General features: G+C 35.6%; 2 protein-coding genes across 8 annotated transcripts; one reads left to right on the forward strand and one right to left on the reverse strand.

Moving 5' to 3' along the window:
* Window positions 1-1210: 1210 nt before the first annotated feature.
* LOC114735768 (uncharacterized) lies at window positions 1211-3703 on the forward strand. 2 transcript variants are annotated; one of them, XM_028923518.1, is made up of 4 exons: window positions 1211-1333; window positions 1694-1789; window positions 2439-2653; window positions 3263-3703. In XM_028923518.1, the coding sequence occupies exons 2-4, from the start codon at window positions 1700-1702 to the stop codon at window positions 3543-3545; spliced, it is 588 nt and encodes a 195-aa protein (XP_028779351.1). In that variant the 5' UTR covers window positions 1211-1333; window positions 1694-1699; the 3' UTR covers window positions 3546-3703. The 2 variants fall into 2 exon arrangements, with proteins under 2 accessions (XP_028779351.1, XP_028779352.1); XM_028923519.1 differs by lacking the exon at window positions 1211-1333 and adding an exon at window positions 1355-1515.
* A 5330-nt stretch (window positions 3704-9033) lies between these two features.
* Window positions 9034-12904, reverse strand: LOC114735759 (uncharacterized). 6 transcript variants are annotated; one of them, XR_003739293.1, is made up of 9 exons: window positions 12756-12904; window positions 12531-12627; window positions 12016-12246; window positions 11668-11776; window positions 11361-11406; window positions 10957-11042; window positions 10169-10227; window positions 9554-9730; window positions 9034-9456 (listed from the first exon to the last, which is right to left on the reverse strand). XR_003739293.1 is itself a non-coding variant. In XM_028923501.1 (9 exons), the coding sequence occupies exons 2-8, from the start codon at window positions 12608-12610 to the stop codon at window positions 9582-9584; spliced, it is 714 nt and encodes a 237-aa protein (XP_028779334.1). In that variant the 5' UTR covers window positions 12611-12627; window positions 12739-12902; the 3' UTR covers window positions 9034-9456; window positions 9554-9581. The 6 variants fall into 6 exon arrangements, 1 of the variants encoding a protein (XP_028779334.1); XR_003739291.1 differs by having other exon boundaries at window positions 12739-12904; XM_028923501.1 differs by having other exon boundaries at window positions 9554-9684; window positions 12739-12902.
* Between the last annotated feature and the right edge of the window lie 255 nt (window positions 12905-13159).

A 13159-nucleotide genomic window follows, 5' to 3' on the forward strand; every position in this document is an offset into this window, starting at 1 on the left:
TAATTAATAAATAATTAATATATAATATTTGAAGGAGCAAAGATGGAATGAAAAGAACGAAGAGAAAGAAGTTTGTAATTGAATATGAGGTGTTTTCTGTCATATGGAGGTGGGTGTCCTTTGACAGTCATAATGATGACACCAACACCTCTCAAATTTGTACCCAAAAACAAACACACCCAAATAACAGTTGGGTGTTTGACAAATATTTGGCCGAAGCTATGGTTTGGGTCAAGGAAAAAAAATCTTTCAGATTTTGCCAAGCACCCTCTAAGAAAATAAGCAGCGCTAGTTCAGACTCTTTTAATATACTGTTAAAAACGAAAAGTTAAAATAATAAAATATGACAACGTATATTATTAAAATTAACAAGAGAATAAAAATATTTTAAGAATATCTTTACATATAAAAAAATAAAAGCAATTATTTTCATATCCTTGTGAGATATATGTTATATATGTATATACATGCATTAAGAATATCATTATCCGGCATATTCCCCCATATATAGGGATATCTTATTCGATTAATCTCCTTCTTATAATATTTATTATTTTTTTAATAAAAGATACTACTCTTCTAGTTTTATTTATAAAACACTTCAAATATATTTTATACAGACAAAAAATAACTTTAAACTATATTAATTTTCTATTAAAATATAACTTTTCAATATTACTCCTATTTAATACATACATCTTTAAAAAAATAATTATCTATATTATAACAAATAAAGAATAAAATAATACATTCTTACTAAAAAATTTTATCTTATAAATAGGGTCACACGAGTATTTCACAAAATCAAATGGCACAAGATAACAAATATAGTCTGCCTTCCTTGTTGGGATTTGTGAGTTTAAAAACAGTTTTTTAATTATAATTTATAAAATATAAAATAAATATGCAAGAAAAATTTTGTTTCATAAAAATACTTAAAAGTACTGGGCAAACAGACTCTTAATCCTTTACATACATGCATTAACATTAATTTGTTGTACCAATGAAATTATATTATATTTTTGTTAAAAAAAGAAATTATTATATATTATTTCTGATCTTAATTATAAAATTTTGTTTGTAAATCACAAATAACTTGTCGCAGTTAGCATGGGGGAGGTAGCATATAGGAAGCCATTAAATCATATATTAACCTAATTTCCTTCGGGGATAACAATAAATACGTTTTTGGATATTCGGCGCACAGCTGGATTCAACCAGATTGCTCTGTACTGCCAACCCAGAGATTCAGTTTCGAAGGTACAGACTACAGAGGCTTTTTGGTATCTAACCGAATCTCCGTTCTTCGTTGCTACCTACCGGCCAAACTAAGGTATGCGAATCCAAACCTCCCTTATATCTTTCATTCTTTCTCATTCCCTTCGCTGTGTGTCCCGAGAAACACCCTTTCTTTGAGTGAAATTCCGAATCCGCTTGTAGGTTCGGCTTTCAATCTCACTCTATCATCTATCTCTTCCCCCTCCCTCATCGACTATCCTGATCGTGAATTATCAGGCACGCATTTTTTTCTGTTTCTCTTTATAGTCTTTAGAATATTGTTTCTGTGATTTGGATTTATTTTTCCCTTTTTGGTTTTGCATTCTTTTTGCGGCTTCCAAAAGAAGTTCCTGATTATGTTATCGTGTCATTCAATTTCGTTGTCTGCTGAACTTTTTCACCCTTCCTCTTGCAGGGCACTATGGCTCTCAGCGTGAAGCAGATGGCTACAATTGTAACAGCTTTTGGCGTGGCGTCTTTCATATTGGGAGTTATTGCCGAAAACAAGAAGGTGATCATCTAGACAAGGATTTTGTAGTGTTCTATGGGACAATTTAAGGTGGTTGTGTAAATCTGATATTATCCTGACTCTTCCATCCAGTGCGTCTGTTGTTAAATTTGTAGTCCGAGCGATAATTTAAGGATGTGATCCTTTTGAAACTAGTCCCTTTTATTGATTGGAATTAAGTGGAAAGTAATACTAGAAGCTCACACCCAACAATCATTAATGAATCACTTTTGTAAACCCTTGCAATGTTCTGGCTATACGAATACCAACCTATTGTGAAGTGTAAAATCTATTTGAAACCTGTCCCTTTTATTGCTTGGACAAATTAACTGGAAAGTTATACTATATACTCACACACAACACAGATTACTAAATCTCTTTTCTAAATCCTTACGATATTCTGTCTATACGTAGTATGTATTCCCATGAGCGATGACTAATGTACTGTGAAGAATGAGATATATTAGAAACCCATTCTCTTTATTGCTTGAACGAATTAGACAGATAATAATAATAATAGATACTCACACATTTCATATTAGGCATTATTATATCAGTATTTGCCGGCCTCATAATATGTTTCCTACATTCTTAAGATGTTTATTTAAATTATAATCTAAACTTGAGCTCTATTCTTCTTTCCTTACTATAGCCTGCTGCTGGTAACGCAATAATTAGCAAGGGCAGTGTTATTTGCCAGTACCCATCTGATCCAACTGTTTTATTGGGATATCTCTCAGTAGCATTTCTTTTTGCCTCTGCCGTGGTTGGCTACCTGTCTCTATTTTACCCCTACAAAGGGAAATCTGTTCCACAAGGGGTTCTGTTTAGAAGCGGTAGTTTCATGGTATTCTTCAACATTGCATTGTAAGTAGACTTTTCTGATCCTTCACTGAGCCGTTTTTAATTATTTTTCCATCAGGTCATTGAATCATGCAATAACATTGTTTCATTCTTGTTCCCTGATCATATAAGTAAGAGATATCTCGAGGGTTTAGTAGTTCTGCCATATTTTGAGAATTGAATTCTGGGTTTTTCTGCTACAAAATGGCACAGCCGTTCCAATTACTTAAAAAAAGGATGTTCATCAATAACTTGACAGCATGCTTCCTTGATGTGTCATACCATGGTACCTCACACATTATGACTGGGAGAGATTCATGTTAGATATGACAATTGAAAGTTGTCCTTGAAAAGAGACAATTACAGTTTTATAGGAGTCCACGAAACTAAAAATGGTGTGATATGAGATACCGCTCAGAATACCTGTTGGTATGACTTGTATATCTTTGTATCAAACATAGACATCTCACATCTTGGGTGCCACTTAATATTCAAGATACTAGGTTTAAAATTATGGTACACCAAACCTCTTATTTGTTTACGCATGCTTTTGGCCAGTTTTAGTTTCATATCTCTTATCTTGCTGTTGCATCTGCTGAATAACTTATTCTGTAACACGGACTATTATTTTAGGCTTACAACTGGATTAGCGGCAGCATTTCTGTTGTGGCCAACAATAACGGAACAGCTTCACTGGTCACAAAATGTTCATCGTAATCCGAGCTACGACTGCCCTACAGCTAAGACTGGTCTTCTTGGTGGTGGTGCCTTTTTATCTCTCGATTCATCCCTCTTTTGGCTGATTGCTCTCATGTTAGCGGGCAATGTCCGGGAGGATTTCTTTGATGATGGCAATGATGGCGATAAGGATGAATTGGACAAAGTCTCCTCGGCTGATTATGTGGTGCAGATGTAGGCGATGTGGGTATCACCTTAGGTTTATAAATAAATGTAAGAGACTGGTTGCTTCTTTGTTACTTTGTTCGTTTTTCCAGTTTTATCGCTCCTGAACTAAGGTAAATGTAGATATTTTTCTTATGGCTATACAAGTCGGTTGCGTTTAGGGTTTCAGTTTCTGCCTTGTTCCCCTCAGTGAAACACATGATCACACTGTCTATAGGATTTTTATGTGATGCCTTTCATGGCTCAACCGTGGAAGGAGCCAGGGATCGTTCTAGTAACAACCAACATTAAGCAGGCTAGGTTCAAGTTATCCGAGGCTCGAAATAAGTGTCAGCAGAAAATAGGCGAGTTAAGAAGAATGAGATATGACTCGTTTTTTCTGCTTGATATTATCACGGCATCACGTAACATTCTCAATAGATTTGTTGGCAAAAATTACCCCTTTAAATTTTTTTTTTAAATTTTATAAAACCGTCTTTACGTTATGCGTTTGTTTAAGAATTAAGATAACGAGGTAAGATAATACGTTATGCATCTAAATTGACTGTCAGAGTCGGATGTGTACATGTTGAGTTTTGACTTGAAAAACTAGCACTTACAATTTACGATGTTCTCTGAAAATTTCTGCTTGTTTTCATCTTTCTTTTTCTTTTTTGATAAAATGAAACTTCTATTTCCTAAAAAAAAGCATACAAACTACTTTTTCTAATTCTATTTATAAACTTTAAATTTAGAAAGAAGTGTGATCTACTTTATAAGTTTCAATTTAATTTTGTTTTAATATTTAATGTATTTTTTATTTTGTCATTAATTATTTATTCTCTCTCCTGTCATATTTCTCAACACATTTTTTTTCATTTTTTATAAGAACAGATTTGAAAAAAAAAAAATTCTTCTAATCTTATTTATAAATTTACAAAGAAAAACCTTATCTGCTTGCCTTATAAATAAGACCAGAAGAACATATTTTTAACTAATTTTAACTAATAATTAATAATACTTGGATCAGGTATTTGATACTTATAATAAGCACAGTAGGGCGTACCATTTTTGTGATAATTAAGAGCTGTTTTGATTCAATCCCATTGCAGCCGGCCCTATCGTTCCCTTCCCTAAATGACCTTCAAGGGGCATTGACATCCTATAATCAATCAAGCTTGCAAGTTCGATGGTGACCGCAAATTTCATAAATGATTTTTGAGGAGCAACGGTCACCTCACCCAAAATCTTTCTTTGTTGTCCGCTCCTACACTGCAAGATCATTTGTTCCCGCTGTAGTCATGGTATACCCTCTCGGTTTAAAGCTTCAGTTCGAGGTCAAACAGCTGTGGGGTTTCAATCTCCTGCAAGGCCGATTTACGGGTGAACCGTCGATCTTTGTCTATGAGCTTTAGTCTATGAGCTTTAGGGTATGTTTAAATTGGTGTTGGGTAAAACTGACTTCTAACCCAATTGACTTTTGTAACTGAAGTTAGAGTAAAAGTCAGTTAGTGTAATACAATTTATGTTTGGATAGATGCTTTTAAAAGTCAGTTGAAAAAGTTAAAAGTTATTTAGATGATTAATAGAAAAATTAGTTTAATTGTAAAATGACTGAAAAGGATATAGAGTAGTGTTTAAAATTTTATATTTTTAATGTAATAATAATTTAAAGAAACACGTAAAATTATTATGATAAAATATAAACAGTTTATTTGTAAAATTATAAAATAAAAATATTTGTTACGGAGAAAAATTTGAAAATATATTGTAGATAATTAATTAAATATACATAATGAACAAACATGAATATAAATTAAAATTTATTTGGTCTCGAATTAAAGTAAATAGAATCACATAACTAATTAGATCGTAAGTTTTGCACAATTTTTCTATAAGTCAGTTAGAAAAGTTGATCAAAATTACATTGGATAAGTCAGTTAGAAAAATTGATCAAAATTACATTGGATAAGTCAGTTAGAAAAGTTACTTTTTTTTATAAGTTAGTTAGAAACGAACCTCAATCCAAACAATCTTCTGAGTTACAATAAGCCACAAACCTCAATTTCAATTTCACGTTTTCCTGTATGCTTTTGGCATTCCAAACAGCAATTCAAACAAGCCCTTAGTGGGTAAAAAGATGTTGCTTGCTACTTGTCTATCTCCTTCTCTTCTGCCCTTTCGCATACGTTCCAAATGGGGGCTTTTGTTTAATTTGTTCTCAAATTGGGGTCGTTGGTTTGTGCTAATTTCAATTTTTGCTAATATGAAATTATCACTCTACGAGGAAATAGGAGCAGGAGAGGCCGTACTAAGTTCCAACATGCGACACTAAATAATGCATCACAATGCATTGTATGGCATTGCATTACATTACTGAAGGGACATGTAACTGAAGTATTGAACTAAACGGGTCCTACCGGCTCATCTCCAACTTCCCTACCCCAGGTGCTCTGGCCTCGCTTTGCTCTCGCTCCCATGAATGCGATGGACAAAGTTATATTTTGTTGCGCAAAAGACGCACGTACACAAGCACGTCTGAATATATGCTTGCTTAGTTAGTCGCCTATAATTTTTGGCAGACCATACTCCCGGGTCCCAGTCCAGGATCAGACTTCCAAAGCTACCCGACCACTGACCAGGCAAGCCGGCTTCCAAGTCTCTCACAACGGATCGGACCATGGAAAGCCAATGCTGAGCCTTATACAGGGCCCCGAAAGACAATTATGTTCCCCTAAAGTTGCAAAAGAGGCTACACATCTTCAATGCTTTACTTTCAATCCCTTCTGCATAGATTCAAGCAACCAGACCGCTACTTTACCATAGTTTATGCATGTTTGAACTCTAAAAACTAGCATAATAACAGATTTCACATATTGCAAAATAGGATGCATAGCTCCTCTGGATGGCACGTTATTTATAGCGATCCTAATTAAGCATATGTGCTGTCAACATCGCGCATTCTACTTCTAAGAAACTCTTACTGGAAACGCATTAGTAACATTACGGTTTCATCAGCAAACACAATGGCAGCACTTTGCTACTGCTAAATTACTAGCTGATTGGCTACCATAACAGTGAAGAAAACACATCTATTAACATTGTCTGGCGAGAAATGCCCGATCCTTTAAATTTTCTTGTCTTTTGTAAGCATTAGTGTCCAATTTATTATCATGTCATTTTTTCTAATAGCTGGTCTTCAACAAAATGCATGGCCCAGGTGTGTGAGGTGTAGTAGATGGTGGACACAGAGACAAGAACCACCAAGCTCTGCTTCACCATTAATTGCCAACAACTGATCACTCTTGGTAGCTTAACTGCCAATCACACAAGTATTTATTGAAGTAGTATGTGACTAGCTAACGAGCTACCCAGCATGATTGAATTGTAGTCATTGCAGACCACAATTGCAGCCTAACGCTGTTGCATAACCACCACGACCGCAATTTTACAAGCAGATTGTCAAATCCTGCTACACAGGAATTGGTTAAAAACATATAAAGGGGCAAAACTAGGAATGAAACTTGTCATATGTGTCAGGACAGGAGTTTCGGGTATGTAGTTTGACAGACCCAATCAATGAAACCTTACAGGCTCACAGCAGAGCAGCTTCATTGTAATGGTCGATCAAACAAGACTTGTTCTAGGTGAGCTTACTGACCATTCACACACAGAAAGACAACTCTAGAGTTGCCGTGTGAGTGGCTAATTGGCCACCTTCAAAAATACAAAGAAATTCTCCTGCTGTAATACACAACACCGACATCAATTAACAAGTTAGTGAAATTACTAAGTACTAGAATTTTCTTCTCATTTCCAAGCATGACTAACATATTCTACGACAAACCACGGTTTTCATCGTCGTCGGACTACCATTCCCTATTGGAAAAAAAAATGCCCAACAAAAAAAAGAGAGTAGAAGGCTGGTAAAAATATAAAGATAAACCCACGGAGCAACAACGAGATCGAAGCTCCCAAGGAGAGATAGAAAGCAAGCAGGTGTAGCTGACATCTTTGAATTCACTCCGTCTCTACAAACTACTTAATCTCTATCTTTCTTCGAGCGTCATTTCGCCAACCTTTTCAGTTGCGATTAATTGAGGTGTCTCGCGACAAAATCAAACTAACGTTACATATTGAAGATCGAAATGAAGAATCACCTCTTTCTCACAGAGAGGTGAGATGAGGAAATAGGGAAACGGAGGATTCAGTTAGGGTTTCCTATAACTACGATTTTGCCGTGTGCCGCCTGTAAGGCTATATAAAAGAAGGAGCAGCTCCAGTGCGGCGGGTTTCAAGGAAGAGCTTTCGGGCAAACGGGTCTTAATCCTTGCTGGCTATGGACTTGGGAGGGCAATACGGGTTAGGCTGGGACTTTAGAATCAGCCCAAACAAAGCCCGAAAGAGAAAATAAAGTTGAGGATGGAATTGAGGAGATAAAAAAGCAAGTAGAAACCCTTGCTCCGTGGGTTCAGTTAGTGAAGGGGTTGAACTTTTTCTCACCAAAAAGAGGAGGTTTAATCCTGGAGAGTGCCATTTGTTGTGGCTCCGGTCGCGGTGCTGGGGAGGTATCACCACAGCGTAGTAAAATTGGGAAATTCCTACCTATTAGACTAGAAAAAAAAAGTTTGCTTGTCATATTCCTATGCCTGTAGGGACAAGCCCCAATAGATCAAGTGTTAGGTGCCCTGTCCTTAAATCATGGGTGAGTCCAACCCCTTTCCTAAAATTTGTATAGCAAAAAAAAAAAAAAAAAAAGCAAGTAGAAGAACAAAATACATCGTGTAATGACAATGTGAGTCACCGAGTCTTTGCATTGTTGCATAGTATATTTAGACGATAGGAAAGAATCTGAAGTTTATGTAGACTTTTTCCACTCGTCTTTATATTTTTTTAAGTATTTTTCTCATGCACTTGTTCAGAATCCAAAAAAGAAATTATTTAGGATTTTTGAATATCTCACCATTGTATTAGTATTGATATTAATTATTAATCCCGGTTTGAATGTTGTCGTATCTTTTACATGTCTACTTCCTAAAACATGGGTTTGTTTAAAAAGGGATTTTGGTTAACATGAGCACGTAAATTTTCAGATCATGTCCAATATAATAGAGTTGGATATTCAAATAAAAAGAAAATAAAGTTGTGATGAAAAATCACCTCATATTTTTTTGTAAAATATAAAAAAGATAATAAAAAGATAAACAAAGTCTACATTTTATAGTTAATCTCTCTTTTAAATCATTCCAAGCAAACCAGACCTAGCTTCAACTCTTAGGCAAGCCAACTTGGACGTTGGTAAGTACCACTTTCGATCCTTAATACAAGAGCTCGTTCATTAATTTGAGTAGATTAAGAAAACTAATTAAGTTAATTAGTTGTAATAAATATGTGTTGTCTTTTCTAAAATATATTTATTGATCAAGTACATTGGTTAGAATTACTATTATTACAAATACTATCTTGAAAAAAAATAGATAAATATAAGAGATAAAGTGGATTGAAATCTTATATTTAGGATCAAAATAAAAATCAAACGAGACCTTATATTAAGGACCGGAGACAATAAATAACTGGCAGACCGTCAAGCCCAGACCAAAGTGTGGGCTCGTCATGGGAACAGCTTTTCTTAGTCTTATCAGAGCCCAATACATTTACATTATTGTCCTTTGTTTTCGGCCGAAATACATCACTGTCTTCGGGAGTGTATACTATACATGCTTTCTTTCGCGTTACAAGCAAATTTAAATTTTACTTGCAGTTCGTCCAGGTTAAAAAAATGTGATATGTTACCTTTTCTGGGCTGAATTGATGAATGAAAGATTAACAAGTATCATAGCACAAGGTGACCAGTTGGACCAACGGCGAAGCCAGATGTGATGTTTGTGTAGTCAGGTGATGGGAACTGTACCTTTTGGGTGATTGCGGATATATGGTGCCTTGCCCTGAAGAAAGAACAAAATGAAGGAATTTCTGGCCTTGGTTACTGGACAGATCTAAACAAAATGAATCAATTGTCATATCAATGAAACGATCTCTCACCAGTTTATCATGAGATTAGTACCCTCATTTATGGGATATTTTTCAATTGCTTTTGAACCCATTCATCATAATCTCGTAACAGCTGCTGAATTAGTAGTGGCACGAGATTGTCTACCAATGCTTGCATCATTCTGCACGTATCCACACAGAAATACAAGTGTTTGAAGGCATAAGAAGCTGAAAAAATTGCAATTATGCAAGATTTAGGAAGTATATAGATTATGGAGTTCCTTTCATATTATAGCGCATACTCTAAAGAAAATACTCCTCCAGTCTTTAATGTAAGACTTAAGTAACTAATTTGAACAGATTAAAGATGTTAACTAAATTAGTTAATGTGATATGTTCTTTTTTAAAATACTCTAAGTATCTTTTTTAATTCCATCCCTTCCTTGTTGGGGGAATATCTATAGGGTTAATTTGGAAAAAAATCAATAAATATGCGAAATTGGTTTTATATATAGGATCAATATTAACTCCTTAATTAGGTTTTACATTTAAGACTGGAGGAGGAGGAGGAGGAGGAGGAGGAGTATATCACAGTGCTTAGAAAGGAGCTGTTAATAAAAGAATATGAACCTAAGGAAACCCATAACTAAGACATTGTTGACTCACATAGTTCCAGGACGCTCAACAGCTGCTTTAGGCATCATGGTGAATGGACGTGTGTAGATCTGTCAGTCAAAAGTTGTGAGGAAGGCGGGAAGCAAATGGGAGATTAGTTTACTGTGTAGAAATATAGTAATAACTCCTGTTTGTTTTTGGGGGGAAAAAAATTCAGTTCAATTACGTTATGTAACTATATACTGCTAAGAACTGAAAATAAGGAGAAGACGACCAACTTTCGAAAGTAGTCAATTTGTGAAACCTGCACAGGGAGAGGCAAACATCACTTAGGTCCTAAGAGGTCACCCGATCCTCAATTCCTAGCATGATCTATAGAAAGTTTCGAGAGAACCTCCTATTCATCTGACTTTTGTATTCCCACAATCAATCTGGTACTTTCCATTGATAAAACAGGATTAACTTTTAATTTTTTCTAAGGACCAGCCATCAAGTGTTTTTTTTACTTTAATTCCCACCCTCCTTCTGTGACTTGGTTCATGTCTGCCTCAAGTTTTTGGGGTAGACAGCATCTCTAGACAATGGGATCTCTTAAAGTAAAACAATTCCTCTTGTCCACACTACTAAATTTATATTCCTCTACCAATGGTATTTATAGACTTCAAGAGGGCTTTGTCCAATTAAGGCAGTTTGTGCCCTGTGATGTGAAATTCCACCATGATAACATATGAGACCATCTCCCTTCTGTTCTCCAGTAATGTGTTAAAAGAAAAGATAAGTGGATATGGATAGAACACAGAATACTTCACTAGTATATCTTTCATCAGGATAAGAACAACCTCAAGAGTGATATTCAACTTAACATCAACTTCTAGAAATGATTCAGCGTCATCCATGCCCCATGTCATGTGATTTATCATGAATGCTGCAAATCCAGAGTTAAGATTAATGAACATTTGCACATTGATGGAGTCAAGAGAAAATTAAAAAAAAAAAAAGTGGTATCAGCTATGCAGACAAACATAAATTAAGCAGAAAACAGTGCTGAACAATGGCTTTTTCCCTTATGTTAGAGAAGACAGATCAATAGGTCACAGAAGGAGCTGGTTGTTTGTGCAAGGATCTCTAGAAAATAAACGTGTTTTATGATTTTAATTCATCGATTTTGCAGAGCTTGTAAACCAAAGTAAAATCATTTCCTCTACCATTTGTCTTCCGCATTCAGAAAAACATGTACTGTTACCTGAGAAGTGGTTGTTCTGGCGCTCCACAACTTCTGAACCCTCAAACTGTAAAATAGTGAAGTATCCCACAAAGTGAAATGTAAATCCATCAGGCGCATGTTCAATCCATCTGCTTTTTTGTTCTTAGAACTAACTAGGATTTCTCGAAACTGCATTAGGCTGCCTTGCTATTTGTAAAAGGACGTGCACTCAAAACCAGTGTCTTTTTTTCTTTTTTCTTTTTAAATAATTTTTTTAACGCGGCCCACATGCATTTCACTCTAAAGTGCAACCTGTATGGAGCAAATTCATCCTAGTACATCATACCTTACAGGAAAGCATCTCCACGACACAATCTTCATTTGTTGGCGTTACCCGCAGATCCAGCAAAGGAACGGCCTCAAAGTTCAGAAGTTGAAGTTTAGGCAAAGTACACCTGCAGAAATAAGCATAACATAATTATTCACCAAAATAGAAATTTACTGTCTAAACCACTAGACTGCCGAACTCAATCAATGCTTTAGTTTTTTTTTTTGGCCAAAAATCAATGCCTTAGATGAAACACGAACTTCATACACATGGATGCAACGTAAATCCATTATCAACGGGGGTGCTCCTGAACCTATCTAAAAGGATCAATGAAGCCAGTAAAGAAGAATTAAAGATGTGGAATACCTGTAAGTGTTTGCGTCAAGACAATTAAAAGATTGCAAGGCCCTCGTGTTCAACATTGCTTCTATTCCACTGGGATGCCTTAGAAATTCACTAAAGTGGTATCCTGTGCCTTGCAGACCACCACTATATGTTGGAAGCTTAACTCTTTCCTTTTTGGCAGCATATAAATTTGCCTTCTTTGCATTTGAATCGGAGGAAGTCATTTCGCTTACCTTGATCTCCATTTTCTTCCTGAAATTCAAATTTAGAACAGAAGGAAGCAAATCACCAAAGATCACAAAATTTAGGCTTGCGATTGTACAGAAAAAGAAAATGGCTGTTCCATTGGGTTCATAAAGCAGAAATTGCAACACCAACAGTTCTGTTTGGATAACATTTCAAAGGAGGAGTGTTCTTATAGCAAAGATCCTGATTTAGCCTGTATTCTAAATCCAAAGTAGGTTTATTTAGCTTTTTGTTCACTGACCAACAGCTATTACTTCTGTCTTTTATCACACTATAAACAGATTAAATACCGAGGACTAAATGTAGGGATGGAGGAGGATAAATATGTGAACCAGCCTTGTCCACGACCATACGTCTTCGCATATATCATGATTTTGATTACAATCTCTGGAAGCACGACATTAAGTCAGAACACAGAAAATCACGAAGGAAAAGCGAACAAGAAAATGACGCATTTATCCGAAACAAAGAGAGAAGTTTTCTTATAATATGGACTACCAAATTCTGATAATTACTGTGAGGCGGAAGTGGCTGAGAACGAAGATGAAGTAATTCGATCAGTTATTAGCTGCTAAAGTTGATCTCAAGCTGCCGAAATGCCGCTGTGATGTGAAGCCGCAGCGTCAATTGCCGTTCTCACTCTCAGCTCATGTGTGGACTCGAAGCTGATCCTCATCAACGAAAATATAGGTAACGGCAAAGTAACTGCCAGGTGCCATAATCTGGGGCCTCTATCAGTAGCATCTCCCAGTTGTGTTTTTTTCTCCCTTCTAGAATCCTTTGTATTTATTGTCCTTATAGATTATAGACTGGGTTTATAACAAATGAAAATGTTATTAAATATTGGATTCGTTTTCTTTGTTATCCAGAGGGTCTCCATCTTTAGGGATATCATTGTAAAACAAGCTATTTATAATTG

This window comes from Neltuma alba, unplaced genomic scaffold, assembly GCF_004799145.2.
Source record: "Neltuma alba isolate B1F8T4 unplaced genomic scaffold, ASM479914v2 tig00013251_pilon, whole genome shotgun sequence".
NCBI classification, from domain to species: Eukaryota; Viridiplantae; Streptophyta; class Magnoliopsida; order Fabales; family Fabaceae; genus Neltuma; species Neltuma alba.

Coding starts and splice junctions, on each gene's coding strand:
- LOC114735768 (XM_028923518.1), top strand. CDS start 1,700: ATGGCTCTCAGCGTGAAGCAGATGGCTACAATTGTAACAGCTTTTGGC. Junction 1,790..2,438: donor TTATTGCCGAAAACAAGAAG/GTGATCATCTAG, acceptor TCCTTACTATAG/CCTGCTGCTGGTAACGCAAT. Junction 2,654..3,262: donor GTATTCTTCAACATTGCATT/GTAAGTAGACTT, acceptor CTATTATTTTAG/GCTTACAACTGGATTAGCGG.
- LOC114735759 (XM_028923501.1), bottom strand. CDS start 12,610: ATGATATATGCGAAGACGTATGGTCGTGGACAAGGCTGGTTCACATAT. Junction 11,407..11,667: donor TGGAGATGCTTTCCTGTAAG/GTATGATGTACT, acceptor ACTATTTTACAG/TTTGAGGGTTCAGAAGTTGT. Junction 11,043..11,360: donor CCAGAACAACCACTTCTCAG/GTAACAGTACAT, acceptor CTGGATTTGCAG/CATTCATGATAAATCACATG.